The sequence below is a fragment of the Rhinolophus sinicus genome, linkage group LG01 (assembly GCF_036562045.2).
Source record: "Rhinolophus sinicus isolate RSC01 linkage group LG01, ASM3656204v1, whole genome shotgun sequence".
Taxonomy (NCBI): domain Eukaryota; kingdom Metazoa; phylum Chordata; class Mammalia; order Chiroptera; family Rhinolophidae; genus Rhinolophus; species Rhinolophus sinicus.
Window position 1 is genome coordinate 925,564 of NC_133751.1, and position 18,979 is coordinate 944,542.

At 56.5% G+C, this 18,979-nt stretch overlaps 1 protein-coding gene across 2 annotated transcripts in view; it reads right to left on the reverse strand.

Moving 5' to 3' along the window:
* The window catches only part of COL18A1 (collagen type XVIII alpha 1 chain), a 46,354-nt gene extending 40,152 nt beyond the window's left edge, over window positions 1-6,202 (reverse strand). The window contains exon 1 of one of the 2 annotated variants that reach the window (XM_019715725.2): window positions 5,554-6,202. In XM_019715725.2, the coding sequence (XP_019571284.2) occupies window positions 5,554-6,187 (634 nt within the window). In that variant the 5' untranslated portion in view covers window positions 6,188-6,202. Of the gene's footprint in view, window positions 1-4,809 lie in introns of both variants that reach the window. The other variant, XM_074322566.1, reaches the window with a different exon arrangement.
* Window positions 6,203-18,979: the final 12,777 nt, after the last annotated feature.

Here is an 18,979-nt window from a genome sequence, read left to right on the forward strand (position 1 = left end):
ACACGACACGATAAGAAAACAGACAACCTGATTAAAAACTGAGCCGCAGACCTTAACAGGCACCTCCCCGAAAAAAGCATGCAGGTGACAAACAAGCACGTGAAGATGCTCCCATCACGTCACCAGGAAAACGCGAGTACAAACGACGGGACAGCAGCACACACCCACCAGAATGGCCCCCACCCGGGACACTCACAGTACCAGGCGCGGCGAGGACGTGGCCCCACAGGAAGTCTCACTCACTGCCGGTGGGACGGCAGGTGGTGCAGCCACAGGAGGACAGTGGGTGGTTTCTTACCAAAGTGACGTCCCCTCACCTTAGGACCCAGCGATCACACTACTTGGTATTGACCCAAAGTTGCTGCAAACTTACGTCCACACAAAACCTGCCCATGGATGTTTACAGCAGCTTTATTCATGACGGCCAAACCTGGACCCACCCGGATGCCCGTCCGTGGGTGATGGATAAACTGGTCCATCCAGGCAATGGGCTGTTATTCAGTGAGAAAGAGAAATGAGCCACGAAGCCATGAACAGACACGGGGCACCTTAAGTGCATATTATTACTAAGTGAAAGAAGCCCATCTGAGAAGGCGTCCAGTTCTGCGACATTCTGGAAAAGGCAGAACTGCGGAGACAGTGGGAGGTCAGGGGTCGCCAGGGGACAGAGGGAGGGGTGAGGAGGAGGAGCACAGAGGGTGCTCAGGGCAGTGACACGCTCTGTATGACACTGTGACAGTGGGCACACGTCACTGTACATCTGTCCAAACCCACGGGAGGCACAGCACCAAGAGGGGCCCCTGGTGTAAAGTGTGGGCCCTGGGTGATGACGACGTGTGTGTCACTGTAGGTCCATCAGTTGTAACAGAGGCCCCACCCGGTGGGGACGCTGACGATGGGGGAAGCTGTGCCGGGGGGGGGGGGTTAGGGGGTAAATGGGAAATCCCTGTACTTCCCTCAATTTTGCTATGAACCTAAAACTGCTCTAAAAAAATAAAGTCTTTAAAAAAAATCAGGCAAATGATGAAAAGTAAGCAAATATTGCAACACTAACATCAGATAAAACAGAATTCAAGTAGAAAGCCTTTGAATGGGACGAGGGAGTGATACTTTTCACACTCCTGGCACATGATGGGCCCCGTACCACCCTGGTATCCCCAATACACATGGTGAGTGGGAGGGACCTCGTTCAGGTCTGAGCCTGAGACACCCGCCCACCCCCTCTCCTGTGAGCAGAGAGCAGACCACCTGTTAAGAGCTTCTGAGCAGACAGAGTGAAGGACGCTGTCGGCAGCAACTGCCAAGTCCAAGTGTCGGCAGTGCTGGGTGCAGAACCTGCCCTTGATGGCAGAGAAACAGACAGCATACACCTCAAGGAGCAGCGACAATGGTCACACTGGCTGAAGGACCAAGAAGCACGCTGAGCCAATGGAGGTGTCCCACGTCCCTGGGTAGATACCACGCAGGGAGACACATTTAGAATACCCCACCTGACCCCACCACAAAGGCCTCAGTGGGGTATTTTTGACCGTCCAGAAAATGCCCAAGGACATGCGATGGGTCTCTGAAGAAGCCGTGACTCACTGAGCGTGGGCCGCGGTGAGCAGGCTGCCACCCATTGCCCGCGTCAGGGCCACAGGGGTGCTCGGCCAGGGAGTGGGTAACAGACGTGAATGAGGGGACATGCAGGGTTATGGCATCCTGTGTTACCAGAGGAGCTGGAAACCCTGACAGGTCTGTCACTGAGGAGGACTGAAAGAAATACCAGAGCCGTGCAGAATGAGGGCGTCTGCCTGTAGTGACACAAGGAGATGTGTCAGACACAGAAGTGACCCCATTTGTGCAAAACAAGAGTCGCGAGTACACACACGTGCTGCACTAGGCAGGACGATGGCCCCAAAGATGTCTGAACCTGTGGCTGTCACTTTACACAGCCAACAGGACTTTGCAGATGTGACTGGCTATGGCCCTTGGACATTCTCCAAACCTAACCACACACATCCTTTCCAGCAGGGAAGCTCTCCAGCGGGGACACAGAGAGTTGTGACAAAGGAAGAGAACCGCCGAGATGGCAGCATGAGGACCTGGCCGACTTTGAAGATGGATGCAGGGCCAGGAGCCCATCGCCTCCAGGAGCTGGGAAGGGCAGGGACAGAGTGTTCTCAGGAGCCCCCGGGAGGAAACCCCTGGGGCCCCTTCAGTGACATGGTGTTGGACTTCTGACCTCCAGGAGTCACAGGAGCACACCTGCATGGTAGTCAGCCGCTAGGTGCGGTCATCGTCACAGCAGCCCCAGGTCACTCCTACACAGGCATCTATGGAAGGATGCCCCGTCCCGGCTGAGGGGCTTGGGAGCTGCCATCAGCCCTCTTGGTGACAGTGTGTCTGTGAGCTAGTTCTCAGATAAAAACCTCACACAGGACAGAAGCAGCTGAGGACAAGATGAGGGGCGGGTGGTCCTGAGGGTGACAGCGGCAGACAAAGGTGGTCCCCCCAGAGCCAGCATTTACCGCTCAGCACACTTCCCCCCACTCAGGACTGGGCCACACGTGGGCAGAATCTGCCCCTTCCAGGAGGGCTGCCTACAGCCACCTGGCCCCCAGACCCCCAGCCCCACCCCCTCCACCTCTGATTTGAGCTCCCTCAAGGCAGACAGTCCCCCTGCTGGCCCACTCAGCAGGGACACAGTGGTGACCTGGGAGCAGCTCTGGCCCTCCCCAGAGTGGGCCCTCACTCCCTTTTCTCTGGGCCCTGAGGGACACGCCCACAGGCCGCAAAGGCCTGTAGGGGTCCCCAACATGTGCTGAGCGACAGCCAGTTCCAGTCACAGCATGGAGCTCCCACGTAGCCCTCCCCTCCTGACCACCTGCCTGACCCCTCCCCCACTCCACTCTGCTTGTGGGGAAACTGAAGAAGCAGATACGGAGGAAGGCCTTTCAAGTGTCTAGACAGAGCTGTGGCTGGTGTGCAGGGACCAGGTGACCCATTCACACCTCACTGGCCCAGCATGAGGACCACGTCCCCAAGCCCATCACTGGGAGAGGGGCTGGCGCCTTCCTCAGTCTCTTCCGTCCCCATCAGGCTTTCCTCTACCTCAGCCTGCCCCCAGCATGCAGGGGTGGGAGGGCCAGGTGGGGGCTGAGGCCAGAGAAGGGGCATCACTCCCAGCCCCCAGCCCTGGCTCCCAGTGGGACCTCCCCAGCCAGGCCACACCCAGGAGCGTCCCTGGTGAGGTGAATGTCTGAAGCCCACCTTCAGTGAGCACTGGCGGAAGAACGCCAGGGCTTGGCTCAGAACACAGCCTCCCTCACAGGCCAGTGATGTGGGTGTCCAGTGGAAGTCCCCTGCAGGGCACGCAGCTGACCGGGCCAGCTGCGATGAGAGAGTCCACGTCCCACGCCCCGTGTGGCTGACATTCCCCCTCTGAAGGAGACCTGGGGCCTTGTGTGAGGCCCAACAGCAGGTCTGCTGTGTCCACCAGTGGCCCCTGGAGGACGAGCAGCAGGTGGGCTGTGGGGAGCTGGTGACCGGGGATGGGGGGGACAGACCAAGGAAGGGGTTCTCTGCTGCTAGCCCAATGTTTGGGTGTTCTAGGCACCAGTGTGTGTGGGATGTGGGAATATGCAGCTCCCAGTGGCCCCAAATCAGAGCCCACAGTGCCAATGGCTCTGGAGGCCACCCCTGCCCCCCAGCCCTGCCTCTACCCTCCCCCCCAGCTCACAGGGGCAGCCACAGGGCCCCTCTCTGCACATACCAGGCCTCCCAGAGCAGCCCCGCCTGACACCCTCCTGTCTATTCCTGCTCTTAAACGCATCCCTCCAGCCCAGCCCCCCTCCAGCTAAGCCCCTGCTGTGCCCCTTCCTTGGGGCCGGGCCACACCCATCATTGGCACTTTTTCCAGCTCTGGCCAGAGCCTGGGCACTGGCAGCTCCCCTCCCTTCACTCCGGGCCTGGCACAGTGTGCCAGGGAGTCACCCACACACATCCCTCAGGGGCCCAGCATGAGGACACTCCCTCTCGGGGGCCAATGCTGCCACCCCACCCCCACAGCCCAGTCCAAAGCCCAGTGACCGCAGGGTCGCAGGGTCGGAGGAGCGGCCAAGGCTGCTTGCTACGGGGGAAGGGAGGGGATACGCACAGCCCAACGTGGATGGGGCCGAGTCCCTGAAGGGCAATCGGGGAGCAGGCTCAGCTCTGGGCCCCCACCTTAGCGCAGAGGGGGCTGGTGGGGCCTGAAAGGCTGCAGCTGCCCTCCCCTCCCCCCCATCCGAGAGGCAGAGAGGCTGCGCTCTGGGGCTCACGGCCTGGGCTGGGGTGGCCCCATGTGAGCTCTGCACTCACTGACCACTGGCATGGTGGCGACCTCTCGACCTTCAGAGCAGCAAATGCCCCCACCCTGCAGCCCCCTCTGCCCACAGGCTGGGGCCACAGGAAGGACATCAGATACTATGATGTAGTGGCCAGAATTATGTCGGAATCCTGCCTGGTGCCACTGTACCTGTTTCCCCTCCATGACTGGGTGTGTAACGGGCTGTCTCAGAGCGTGGGGAGGACGAAATGACTTAAAATGCTTGGGCAGGGGTTGCTCTGCTAGGGGCTGGTGTAGGCCTCTCCAGAGCTCAGCCTCCCCTGCAGAGGAGGCATGGCACCCCCCTGCCCAAGGGTGTAATAGGCACTTAGAGGTGTGACAGCCATAAAGACCCAGCACTGGGGGTGGAGGGCTCTGTGCCAGGTTCACACCAGCCTGGGCCGAGCTTGCTTGGCAGGGCGCAAAGGAAAGGGTGGGTGGGCAGGCGGGCTGGCCATTACCTGCCGCCGGCCCAATGAACACACAGTACCCGTCCTCCTGGGCCGGGAGCGAGGCACAGGTAACCGGCAGCCTGCCCCCATCCAGGTGGCTCCAGCATGCGTCCTCCAGGGCCTCACAGAACTGGCGGCAGGGAGGTGGGGCGGGTGGGGGGCCAGCACCGCAGGGGGGGGCCAACAGCAGGCAGAAGAACCAGGAGAGGAAGCGGTGGCAGTGCGTCTGGAGGAGGCCCCCCCAGGCCCTCCAGGCCACCAGCACCTCCTCTCTGCTCACGTGGTGGAGGTGGTTGGGCAGCCAGGAGTGCCCGATGCCCAGGTGGCCGCAGACCGGCAGTGAGGGCGGCAGGGGCAGGCAGCGGCCCACGGCGGGGCGGAGAGGTTGCCCAGTGGGGGTCAGTGGCCTGGCCCCAAGCAGTGCAGAGTTATTAGCAAGACCAGGCCCCACAGAATTAGCCACGTGGGGAACCCAAGCACCACTGTCCCCAGGTAAAGCTGAGAGTGAGATTTGAGACAGCTGGGCGGAGGAGTCAGAGGAGAGAGCCGCAGGGGCAGTGTGCACACCCGGGGAGCCCGTCACCAGGCGAAGCAGAAGTAGCGCACGCCTTCGAGTGTCAGGGCGACGGTGCTGCTGGTGCGGATGGGCTGCCACCGGCCAGGCTCCTTTGTGGTCCAGATCCTGGGGCCACCCCGGAAACTGCCAGCTTCCCCAAGGAGGGGGCCCGCCCCGCACGGAGGAGAGCGCTCTACCTGGGGATGTTGGTGGCACCAAGGGCTCCCTGAGCAGTGCCTGGGGTCTGCCCGGGGAGGGAGGTGGCTGGGTGGGCACTGGCAGCATGCCAGCCTCTGTCCTCTGGGTGTCCGGAGAGCTTGGGGTCCCGCTGCTCAGCCAGAGAGTGGTGCCGTTCTCCTGGGAGGCGCTAGAGGGCCCAGGAAGAGTGAGGGGGAGCATGGGGGTCACCGTGAGGTTCGTGCTCTTGGTGGGGGTGATGTCACCCCACAGCTGGAGGACGCTCCGGATGCCCATAGCCACCTTCAGGATCTTGGCTGCGACGCCAGCAATGTTTTCTTCCTTCATGTCCGGGCTCGCGGTAGAGGCGTTGGGGGCAGCGGAGGCCTTGCCCTGGCCAGCCTCCAGCCTCTCCAGCGGCAGCTCAGGGCTGGCAGGGGCTGTCCCCTGCTCAGTGGGGCCATCCTGAGGGGCCACGTGTGTGCTGCTAACCTCAGTGGGCTGCGCGGGTGAGCTGCCCGGGGGCCCGGAGACCGGCGCGGCCGTGGGCTCCGCGTCCCTGGTGAAGGACCACAGCCCATCGGACCGGGCGGCACCCAGGCAGCAGGCGAGCAGCAGCAGCAGGCGGCAGCGGCCGCTGGGGTCCGGAGCCATCAGGGTTGTGCGCTGCGGAGGAGCGCGCGCCAGTGGGACAGCGGGACAGCGGGCAGGCGCATGCAGTCGGGGGTGGGGCCAGCCCGGCTCCGCCCTCCCCGCCCACGGCAGGCCCAGCGGCCCCATTCAGGTTTCCAAGCAGCTCTCTTCCACCTTCTCACTCTCACAGCAGGAAAAAGACGCAAGTCTCCATATCAAGGCGACAGTCACCCTCGGGAGTTATCACACCTCCTTAAAGCGGCCAGTCTCCAAGACGCCAAGAGGACATTTAAGCACATTCAATGGAATTCCCAACTCCTTGGGCTGTGAGCTAGAGGAGGCCTCAGCACACCAATGCGGATCCCTGCGTGGGGTGTGAGGGCTCCGCGCCAGCACCCCATCCCAGGGCAGCCCCTCCTGGCCCTGCAGCTTGGGCACCCTCCGCGGAGCCCCGCCCCAGGAGAAGGCGCCTGGCCCGTCCAGCAGGGCTGGGAACCCCAGGATACGGAGACATCCCCCCCACACACACTGCCCACCACCTTCTGTGACTGGAGCCGCTCCAACTGAGAACAGCCTGGGAAGCCTGGCCTGGGGCAAAAACCACAACCTGAAAATGTTCAACTAGTTCCAAGCCCAATTCTACTGCAATTGTTGCTTGAGACATCCGACATGGGAGGGGCCATGAGGGACAAGGGCTCCCCACCTGCTTGGAGGTTCCCCTCCTCGGGCGCCCATCACCCCCACCCCATCACAGACGCCAGCCTGCCCTCACTCCATCTGACCAGAGACCATGCGCTGGGGCCAGCATTGGAGACACACCACCTTTTGTAACACCCTGGCCCCCTTTCTCCACTCCTCGAAGTCCTGCAGGTGGGGGGGGGGGGTCTCAGTTAACCCCTGGGGACTGACTGCTTGAAGGGACAGAACACAGCAGCAGTTGGGCACAAGGGAAAAGGAGATTATGGGATGTATTGACTCATGTCACCATCGACGGCAGGTTCCACATGGACAGACATCTTCCCCTGCCACCACTGCCACTGCCGCCCCCAGAGCTCAGCCACCGGTGTGTAGAGCACCCCAGCTGCACGAGCCCTGCCCACAGCCCTGGTGCCAGCCCAGTGTGGGTCCCCGGAGCTACCTCCTCTCAGCTGTGTCTTTACCAGGCACCTCTTCTGGGCAGTGTCCCAGGAAGGGAGGGGACCTGGGCATTGCCACTGCTCCAGGGGGTGTTAGCCAGGTCAGCCTGCAGCTGGACAGTTCCCACTGTGTCCCAATTCCCTCCCTTTGTAAAACCTCAGATAGCACTTCCTTCTGTGCAAGACACTGGAAGGGTGCTGCCATGTGGCCATAGGTCCTGCCAGTGCCTGCACTGGGGTTGCTTGGGACCTACTACGTGCACTGGTGTCTGACTTTGATGATGGCTGTCACCCAGCCCACAGGGCCGGGCCGGCCCCAGTGCCCACCCAGCACCCACCCTCTATGCTGCCCTATGAATTCCCAGCCCGAATGGGGTCCCCAGCTCTGGGCAGTGGCTGGAGGAGTGTGCCTAGTAGACAGACACTGCCCCAAGCTCCCTGCCATGCTGCAGCTGCTACAAGGCTGTAAGGCAGGGTGGGCACAGCCCTAGTGCCTCCTCCATTCCGGGAGCCAGAGCCCGGCATGGCCATCAGCCATTGTATGAACGTACAAATGAGAAAACTGAGGCACCAGGCCAGATTCCTGGCTCCAGAGGGTAGAGCCCAGGAGAGCCCAAGCCAGGATGGGATTAGCACGCACTCTCACCCTCATTCACATGCACACACATACACACACACACACATACACACACACACACTGCTTTTAGCAGCACACTGCACACGAGGCCCCACGTGTGCTCTGCACGCCAGCTATCCATCTCTTCTGCCCAGGACCCCTCTCCAGGCTGTACTGGGGTCTTGGTCCACCCCCCAAAGCAGGGTTCAGCAGTGAGAGCTGCTCTGGTGACACAGCCCTGAAGATGTGTCCCCGACTCAGAACAGAGTATTCGATCAATTGCATTCCATCCAAAGGGCAGGGATTAGCTGTCTGGGATGAGAACTCACGTTTTTAGGACAGCTGAAACATGTCCCCTCTTGAAAGGTGGGGGCATCCCACATGCAAACACCTGTCTCAGCGAGGCCCTGTTCCCAACATTCATCCCCACAATGCTGAGAATTCTTAGAAATTCCCGCCACTAATGTGATTTTATGCCTAATGTGTCTGGAAAATCAGGACAAAAATTCCAAAGGTCTGGATGGAGAGGGGGCTGGGCTCTTTGTGGCAGCGCCCAATTCTCCGCTGGCTGTCCCGATGGCCCTGGGCACAGAGCCAGGAGTGAGGCGCGAGGCTCAGGAGGCACCTCCGCCACTGCCCTGCGCGGGGTGGGGAGGCTGTCCACACAGTGCCCCACACTCCAGAGCGTGCCCTTGCTGCGCACCCCACAAGCCACTGCCATCTCTGAGGGCTTCTGCACGTCCCACATCCAACGGCCTGCCTGCCCCGAGTCGGCAGAGCTGTCTCTGACGGCCATTAAATTCAGCGGGAGGGACACACCGGATCTCCGCCTCCGGGATGTTATCAGACAGCGAGGGAATTTTAAATTATGGAAGAGAGTCCTGGACCTGAGTGGAGACAGGTAAGTAGCACCGTGAGTCACTAGGGACGGCTGCCTCTTTCACAGGATTCTGAGAGCACCCTTGGAATGAACCAAAAATCACTCGCTGTGTCTATGGGAGCTGCTGACCCACAGCAGAGCGCCTTCCTCTCCCCTCACGCAGGGACCATCCCTCCCTCCCGAAACGCCCTCTCCTCATCTCCATCCATGACACACACAGCTCACGGCCCAAGTCAGATGGTCTCCCCACCCGTTTTCTGTTAATCCACGCCCAGGGCTTTCCACGTGTATGTGCGTGTGAGTGTCTAGGTGTGGATGTGTTTGTGTCTGTGAGCACGTGTGCACGCATGTGTCGGTGCATGTATCTGTCATGTACCTGTATCTGTGTGCACGTGTGTCTGTGTACATGCACATGAGGTGTGTGTGTGCACACACATGTGTTGTCTGTGTCTGCACGCCTCCACTCGCTCGCATGCAGACGGATTCCTGGATGCATGGTAGGCTCTCGGCCGACATGGGAAGTCCTGCTGGCCCGCTGGACGGTCATCCCTGGGGTCTGCACAGCAGGAGCCCTGAGGAGGTGTGATCAGATAAGCACGTGGAAAGGGAAGGCGCTGAGCACACACCCCCATCTGCATGGCTGTCATTCTGAATGACCCCCCAGCTTCTAAGTGCTCCTAAGCCCTCTGCCACCCCCTGGCCATGTGGGCTGACCTTGCTCTTCCACATGCCTGCCTGGGGCCTGTACACAACCCAGGGCACAGGAACACCGTCCTTATGCATCCCAGAAGGGGCAGTGCGATAGGGGCACTGACAGAGAAAATCACCTCTGAGCACCTGGAAGCAAGCCTGCCTCAGGAGCTCAGAGACCGGCGTTCAGTTTGCTCAGCTCTCAGAGACCCTTGTGTTGTGAGCTCCGACGTTGCCCCAACCCACCCCCAACCTACCACCCATGACCTGTCCCCTGCCCGTGGACACTCCCCGAGCCAGGCGTTTCCTCCAAAGACCCCTCTTTGGTGCCCTGGGTCCTCTCTTTTACTTCACTTGGAGACCAGAGATTGTCCAAGACACGTGGGCCTGAGAGGAGCTGGTCAGCCCTGGCACAGGTCCCTGTCCCCTGCCTGATGACCAGCCCTGGCCTGGCAGGTGTCCCTGAGCGTCCATGGAGCAGACCCAGGAACCATGTTCCCAGCACCCACTGCCCGGGGACACTCCCCTGGGTGGCGACATGTCCCATGAAGGTCTGTACACTGTGTGCAATATCCAGCTCGTCCGAAATGCAAACATGACCTCATCTTTCTGAGGTGCAATTAGCTTACAATCATCTTAAGTGTGCAAATGCTCTGCCTGAACTCCGCATTATGTGGTGAATTTTTCAAGCCATAGTGATAAAGGACCCAGCTCCTGAGATGCCCCATGGAGGTGCTGTGGCTGGGGGCACGGGGGCTGCTGGGTGAGCTCTCAGCAGCCTCTGGACGGTCACTGCACAGCCAGGCACCTCCCCCACCTCCCCTTCCAGCAGCCACTGAGCCTCAGGGTTGCAGTGACGAGTAGGTGTTCACGCAGCAGGACGCCATGGGCACCTCCCCTCCCTGGTGGGTGCTCAGTCACCGAGGAACCCTCCTGGTCCCACTGCCAAGTGACAGCCGAAAGATCTAAGGTGGCAGCGGGAATGTTGCAACGCCATCTATTAATAATTTCTAACCAGCAGGCTGCTCTGTGCCTCAGTTCTCAGTGAGGTCCAAACCCATGCCCTCCCCAGTGGGGCAAGCAGACCCCATGCGCACAGTGAGCTCTTTCTTACGTCTGCCAGACAACACGTCACTCAGCTTAGCCCCCAGTGTTTGGGGCGGCGGTGCTGCCTGCTGGGAAGAAGCGTCTCCCAGCCCCCAGCCCCCAATTTCTCTGTGGGATAACGGCGGAACCAAAAGAACCCTACCTTTCAGCTCCTAAATAAACACCGGTCACTGCCCAGGCCTCCGCTGGGTGGGCCACTCCAAGAACCCCACCACTGGCCTAAGGCTTACCCTGGGCCTCCCCAGTGCCCCGGAGCTGGCCCTTGAGAAGCCACCAGGGCAGATGGGAGACCAACTGCTAGGAAAAGTCACCATGGAGGCGAAAGGCGGTAGAGAGCAGACATTCTCGGGTGTTAAGTGTCTTGGGGAAAGCATACCGTCTAGCACAGCCTGGTAGCCACCGTAACACCTGCGCCCTCCGCCTGCCCGATGGAATGTCATGGGGAGGACATGTGGTCACCTGTGCAGGACGCTCACCAAACACCTGAATGCAACTGTGAGGAAGCAGCTGGACGAGGCAAGAGGCCGAGCGGTCACGACCACCAGAGCAGAGTTCGCACCGGGATGGCGCCAGGGCCACCGAGCTGAGCTGCCAGCCAGCCTCATGCAGGACGTTCCTGGGACCATGGATGACACTGCAGTAGGGCCCATATGTCGGAGGGCAGGACAGACTTGGCACGAGCGTCCTTGCTTTAGGAGGTACATATGGAAGAGCGAGGGCGAGGGGTCAGGACGGGTCAGGGTGTTGCCACTCCCATTGCCAAGATAACGTGCGTGTCCTCACACATGGGTGCCTGTGCATGTGTGTCTACAGGTATGCACGCACACAGACACACTCATGCATGGGTACAGACACGGATATGGACACAGACAGGTGAAGAGAGTGGCTGGAAAGTGTGGCAAGTGTTAACACTGCTGAGCCGAGGTGAAGGACATCTGTGAGCAAACATTGCAGGGTCCTTTCAACTGTTCTGTAGGTTTGAGGTGTTCTGATGTGAAAAGTTCCTAGGGAACTTCATAGATTTCTTCCCTTCAGCTCTTGGAAGACCCTCTCAAGAGCTTTATCTCCAGAAACGCAGGTGGCTCAGCAGAGGTGGTAAGAGCTGCTTTCCAGGCACCAGCCCACATCCCCAACCCCACGGGTGTCAATCCCACCCGCAAAACCCCTCGCAGGTTGCCAGGAGGGGCTGGAGGCACGGGCCTCCTTGTCTGCCACTGAAACCACAGGGGCCAGTGAATCACCAACTGCCCTGGATGTTGTCATTTAAGTTCATGTACACAAAACAAAAGACCTAAAGTACCTTCTCAGACTCAAGTTTTAGAATCCACAGGAGTCCTTCAAGCCCCTACCCAAAACAAAGCAGAAATTTTTACTGACGTTAGTACCTCCTTTAAGAACCAAGGGTTCCCCCTACTTTGCTGCTCTTTTTTCAAGATTGTTTGGCTATTCAGGGTACCTTGAAATTCCATATGAATGTTAGGGTTGGTTTGGCAACTCCTACAAAGACATCAGCGGGGATTCTGATGGGGGGGGTGGCATGCCATCTTAACGTCAAGTCTTCTGATTTATGAACAAGGGAGGTTTATACATTTCTTTAGCTCTTCCTCAATTTTCCTCTAAATTGCTTTTTAGTTTTCAGTTTATAAGTTTTGCACTTCTTTTGTTGAATTTACTCCTAAGTATTTCATTCTTTTTGAGACTTACAAAAATGGATTTTTTTTAATTTTTGGATTGTTCAAAATGTGTATAGAAACGGTTGATTTTTTTTATTGATCTTGTATCCTGCAATCTTACTGAATTTATTTATTAGTTTTAATAGGTTTTTAGTGGATTCCTTAGGGCTTATACATGTAGGACGTCATCTGAGAACAGAGCACAATGTGTGAGGGGACGTCCTTGTCTGTTTCGAGATCTTGTGGGAAGCACCAGCCTTTCACCAGTGAGTCTGATGTTAGGTGTGGGCTTTTCAGAGATGCCTTTTAGAGGGTTGAGGAAGTTCCCTTCTACTCCTACTTTGTTGAATGTCTTTATCATGAGAGGGTGTTGAACTTTGTCATATGCCTTTTCAGTGTCTATTGAGATGATCACGTGATCTGCGTTTTTTGTTCTATTGCTATGATGAATTACCTAGATTTTCAGACATTAAACCAGCCTTGCAATCCTGGGATACAGCCTACTTGGTCATGGGGTAGAACTGTTTTTCTATGTTGCTAGTATTTAAGCATTTCTGTGTCCACATTCATACAAGATATTGATCTGTAGTTTTCCTGTTGTGTGTATGATGTCTTTCTTTGTCTGGTTCTGGAATCCAGGTAATACTGGCCTCACAAAATGAGTTAGGAAGTGTTTCGCCCTCGTTTATTTTTTTTTAATTGAACCGGCAACCTTGTTGTTGAGAGCTCGCGTTCTAACCAACTGAGCCAGCCGGCCGCCCCAAGAACTGGTTTTAATTCTTCTCTAAATCTTTGGTAGAATTCAGCAGTGAAGCCGGGCTTCTCTTTATGGTTAGTTTTTGGATTGTTAAATCGATTTCTTCACTTGTTAAAATCTATTTAAGTTGTCTATTTCTTATTAAGGTTCAGTAGTTTGTATCTTTCTACAAATTTGTCAATTCCATCTAGGTTATCTAATTTGTTGACCTACTGTTGTTGATAGTATTGGGTTAGAACGTTGAGGTTGGAACAAAGCTGGAGGACTCACACTTACAAATTTCAAAACTTACTTCAAAGCTAAGAAACCAAGACAGCGTGGTATCAGCCACGGATAGACACAGAGGTCAGTGGAACAGAACTGAGAGTTCTGAAAGAAACTCATACACCCATGGTAATGGATTTTTGACAAGTGTGCCCTCACCATTCAGTGGGGAAAGAAAAGTATTTCAACAAATAGTGCTGGAAAAACAAAAGAGCTACAAGCAAAAGAATGAAATCAGACCCCTATCTCACACCACACACAAATTTAAAATGGATCAAAGACTTAAATGGAAGACCTGAAACTATAAAACTCTTAGAAGAAAACACAGAAATAAATCTTCATGACGTGGGGTTTGGCAAAGGATTCTTACATGACACTAAACGCCTAAGTGACACAAGAAAAAAACAGATAAGTTGAACTTCATCAAAACTTAAAACATTTGTGCTTCAAAGGACACCATCAAGAAAGTGAAAATAAAACCCACAGTTGGGAGAAAATATTTGCAAATCATATCTGATAAAGGATTTGTATCTAAAATATATAATGAACACATACAACCCAACAATAAAACGATAGACAACGCAGTTAAAAGGTGTGCAAAGCCTTGAGTAGACATACTGTGTTTCCCCGAAAATAAGACCTAGCCGTACTATCAGCTCTAATGCGTCTGTTGGAGCAAAAATTCCTATAAGACCTGGTCTTATTTTAATACAAGACCGGGTCTTATAATATAATATAATGCCTGGTCTTATGTAACATAACATAACATAACATAATAACCCGGTCTTATATAACATAAAAATTATATTAATTTTTGCTCCAAAAGACGCATTAGAGCTGATGGTCTGGCTGGGTCTTATTTTCGGGAAACGCAGTAGCTCAGAGGAAGACACGCAAGTGACCAAGCAGCACAGGAAAAGGTGCTCACTGGTTTCGGTCGTCAGGGAGATGCAAAGCAACACCACAGCGAGAGCCCACCTCACACCCACTGGCACGACTAGGATCAAAGAGACAGACAATAAATCACAAGTGCTGGCGAGGACGTGGCGAAGTCACAACACTCACGCTGCTGGTGGGGATGTGAAACGAAGCCACTTCGGGAATCGGTCTGGCGGCTCCTCAAACTATCAAACATAGAGCCATCCTATGTGCCAGAAATGCCACTCCAGATGTGAACACAAGAGAAATGAAAATATTGCACACAAACTCCTGTGCATGAGTGCCCATGCAGCATTATTCACAACAACCACAAGGTGGAAACGTCCCAAACGTCCATCAACTGCTGAGTGAATAAAGAAAACATGGCCCATCCACACACACGAGTGCCACTCGGCCATCAAAAGGAGTGAGATCCTGACACTTGCTACAACGTGCTGACGCAGAAGGCCACAACGGTATGACCCCATGTCCATGAAAAGCCCAGAACAAGCAAGTCCATACCAGGTAGGCTCATGATGGCTCACGGCTGGGGATGAAAATGAAAGGGCTTCTTTCTGAAATTCTGAAATAATGGGAATGTTCTAAATTGGCTGTGATGAAGTCACACCTTGTCTTTGAATTCACAAAAGCACTGACCTGCAGACGGTGAGCTAGCAGGTTGCATGGTGTGTGAATTCATGTTGACAGAGCCATTTACAAAAAGAACCCAGGGAGACTGCGTCAGAGTTTTGAAGCCACACAACCCTGAACACTGCTTAATTTGCATTTATTTGACTGTTGGTGCAATAGATTTTTTAAAATATATTTGACGTAAGCATTTCTTTCCTTTACAAATTCCTGTGCACTTGTATTCATTTTCTAAAGGAGTATCTGCCATCTTTTAAAAACTGGGGAGTGGACACGCGTCATCTTTGCTGCTAATGATGTTTGGCAAGCTCGTCGCGGTCCTTTCAGGAAATGCGGTTTTCCTTTTCCCTCCCCGCTCAGTCCGCACACAGTTGTGTGTTCACTCCTACGCGCTGGAGGCTGACGCTTAGTGGGCACTGTGTATAAGGCGCATCAGAACGACACTCCACATCCCCGAGGATGCAAACCTCACAACCCACCACTGGAGCTCAGGGCAGGAGGTGGCAGGTCCTACAGTGAGTACAGGGCAGTGAGGACCCCCCCGCTCTGGGCCCCACACAAACTGCATGGCTATGTGTTAATTCTTCACCTTGCAGGGACATACTTTCCTTCTTTCATTCAACAAATACTGGCTTCTGTGTGCCCAGCCCTGCTCTGGGCACTCAGTTGTAGTGCAGGGAAAGCACCACGAGTGCACAGGAAGGAGATAAAGCAGGCAAGAGACAGGAGAGGACACAAGGTGACGACCCCAGACGAGGATGTGGGACAAAAGACGATGGAAAGAAGCAACGCATCCCTCACCCCACCCCCAGGAGGCAGGCTCCCCACAGAGGGACACCAAATTCTTATGCAGTAATGTGGTCTCCCCCTTGGAAGGGCCAGACACCTGCTCAGCCTCTCAGGGGAGGGACAGGCAGCCATGCGGCCAGCAGGGAGGGCGGCTCCCTTTGTAGGACCAGTGTCATTCCAGTGTCCTCATGAGTCCTGCTTAATGGATTCTTTACCAGGAACAAAGTTCAAGTGTCCTGTCTATGAATCCAGCCACGCGACGGGGCACACAGGGCTGGTGTTTCTTCCAATAGAGGCTCTTGACCCAGGAAGTTAATACTTGACTAATGTTTCCACCAGAGTGTCTGGGAAACCTGGTGTGGGGACAGAGCCAGGAGTGCAGTTTCCAGGCTCTCGGCCTTACGTGGAAAGGTGCTGGCTCGGGTAGTAAATGGCCATCAACTGTGATTGATGGCCATCAGCTGTGGCTGTAACCATTGGCCACTAAGTGAGCCATTGGCCACTAAGATAACTGCCATGGCTACACTAGCAGTGGATGGGGGCTGAGCTAGCAAGCGCGGATTGCAGCTAGTAAGTGGGGTTGGTTGGTTGGCAGAGAAGCGGATGGCAGATTGCGTTTGTGTGGCTCCTGCTTCCTGTGTCTCCAACCAGCCGCCAGTGAGAATATAGCGGTGTGACTCCCCTACCTATGGCTCCATGGGTGTTCCTGTTTGGCCTCACCCTATCCTGCGTTCTTGAGCGGGGAGTGGGAGCTGAGACCCCGCATGACACATAGCATTGCAGTGTCACATTGCTGCTTCATCCTCCAGATGTGGGGGAAAAGTGAGTGCTAAATGTGGGCTCATCCCCACAACCTCCAAATACGGGCACAGCATAGCCCCAGCCCGTGACCCTCTAGAACTCATGAAGACATGGAAGGACAGGAGGCCTTGGCCACGGGGGCAGGTGGCCCAAGCACCGCAAGGGGCCCCCCAGAACTCAGCTCCACTTGTGAGCTGGGGTCCCGAGGGCAGGGCTGAGGAGCAACCAGCAGAGACGACGGGGACCAGCAGAGACAGTCAGCAGTGAACGGGTCTGGTCAGGTTTTAAGGGTTTCACAGGTTGTTCATTAACTGGGTTTAATGGAGACTGGAGGGCAGTCTCATGTGCCAGGTTCCCACAGGGAGGGTGTGGGGCAGCTGATCTGCTCAGCCCCCACCTGTGACGGCCGATGCAGTCAGGTAGGGATGACGAGTCAAGCACCTCCACGTGCCAACACCCCAAGTCCACCAACACCCCCAGGTCGCACACCATAACCACTGGGCCTGACCAGGGCCATACGGCTGACAAGGGCAACTGGGGGTCCCCGAGCCCCGCTCTGAGTACAGACCACCACACGGGCAGCACGCAGGTCTCCTCCTCACCCATTCCCAGGCACACAGCAGGAACTCAGAAATAGCCACTTGACCGTGGAACACCCAGCACGCAACAGGTGTCTCCCCCAGAGACAGAGGGGGGGTACCCACAGTGACTGCCTCAGCACAGCCACCCAGACGGCTGGCAAGCCCCCGGTGCCCGAGGATTCTAGGGCAGTGCCACCCCCCGGCGCCACCCTCCGGGGCCCGCATCACGGCCAGTCAGGGCAGGAGCACGGCGCCTGAAGCTGCAGCTGCCTTTGCAACTTCACATCCACCCGAGTCCTCAGATGCCTCACGGCATGTCGCCAACAGCAGGGCCCTCACTCACTCCACAGGCCTGTGCCTTCAGGGGAGGGGATGCAGAGTCCACAGGGGAGGGGACGCAGAGTCCGCAGGGGAGGGATTTGGAGGGCCGGGGTGAGTGTGCATCTCTGGGTTCAGACATAGCAGGAACCGGCTTTGGGCTGGGTGCCCCCAGGCCTGAATGCCAGCCCACAGGGCTGCACAGGGCACAGACAGGAGAGGGCAGTGCCAAGGCCAGGCACTGTGGAGCCCCAAGCTGCCCTGGCAGAGTGTACTTTTTCCCTCCTGCCCTCCTGGGTCACTGGGTGGCGTGACCCAAAGGCTGACCACATGCGTGTCCACGCCATGTCACACGGGCCTGGGGGCTCACGGGTGGTAGGAGACAAAAAGTGTTGGAGATGCTGCAGCAGGTTGAATGGTGGCCCCAAAAAGATATGCCTAAACCCCACCGTACCTGTGAATAAGACCTTATCAGGAAAAAGGGTCTTTGCTGATGCAACTAGTTAAGGATCTCAAGATGACATCATCCAGAGTGGGCCCTGAATCCAATGACAAGTGTCCTTATAAGAGAGATAAGGAAAGAGTCACATGCAGAGCAGAAGCCACGTGATGATGGAGCTGAGACTGGAGTGATGCAGCCACAAGCCAGAGACGCCTGGAGCCCCAGAAGCTACAAGAGGCGGGAAGGACCCTCCCCTGGGGCCCCTGGAGCAGGCCCTGTGACACCTGGACCTCAGACTCCTGGCCCCTGAACTGGGAGAGAATCTGTTTCTGCTGTCTTAGGCCCCTGAGTGAGGTAATGGCAATGGCAACCCCAGGGGCTCCCAGGGACTGCTAGGACAGGTGGGAGCAGTGGGAGGCCGAGGGGAATGGGCAAGGGGAGGGCAGCAGCAGAGCCCACTGGGGCCCGATGGCTTTGTTGAGCAGGCAGGGCCACGACCCTGAGACCTGCCCACTGCCAGTGCTGGCACCCTCATCTGTAGTGGAAACAGACCCTGTCCAGGCACCAGGCATACTGGGTCCATGACCAGCTATCTGTGTGAAGTGAGGCCATCTGGAGCAGAGCAAAGGCCCAGTGGCCACCAAAGCCCACCTGGCCCTCCCAAGGACGACCACAGCTCAGCACTGGGTCAGTGCCTATGGCACTCCCAGGCAGGAGGATCGTACAGGTCACCTCTTGGAGTCAACCCAGGCTCCTCGATGCGGTGGCCTCTACTGGGAGGCGGCCTCTACTGGGAGGTGGTCTCAGTCTTTGCTGACTCTCCTTGCAAGAACGTGATCTCACCTTCATGGAGCTCGGCCATCAGCTTGGGGTGAGTGCAGTGCGCCCTTCAGCTTGCTCAGGTCAGGAAGCAGAGGGAAGCCTGTGCCCTGCCCCTGCCCGCCGGCCACATACTCCGCAGAGGCAGGCTGCAACAAGTTCTGTTTTCTCCTCGCTGTGAAATCTTCACAGCAAGAATGCGGGCAAATCCAGGGATGAGAAACAACTAAAGAGCTCGGGGGACCTCCTGGTTATGGTTTGGATTGTAGGGAATGGGACGTAAGATGTGGGAGTGCGCAGACACCCGGGCTCAATGTTTTTGTTTGAAAACAGCAAAATGCCCAAATGCCCACTCCACCCCCTGCGCACCAGCA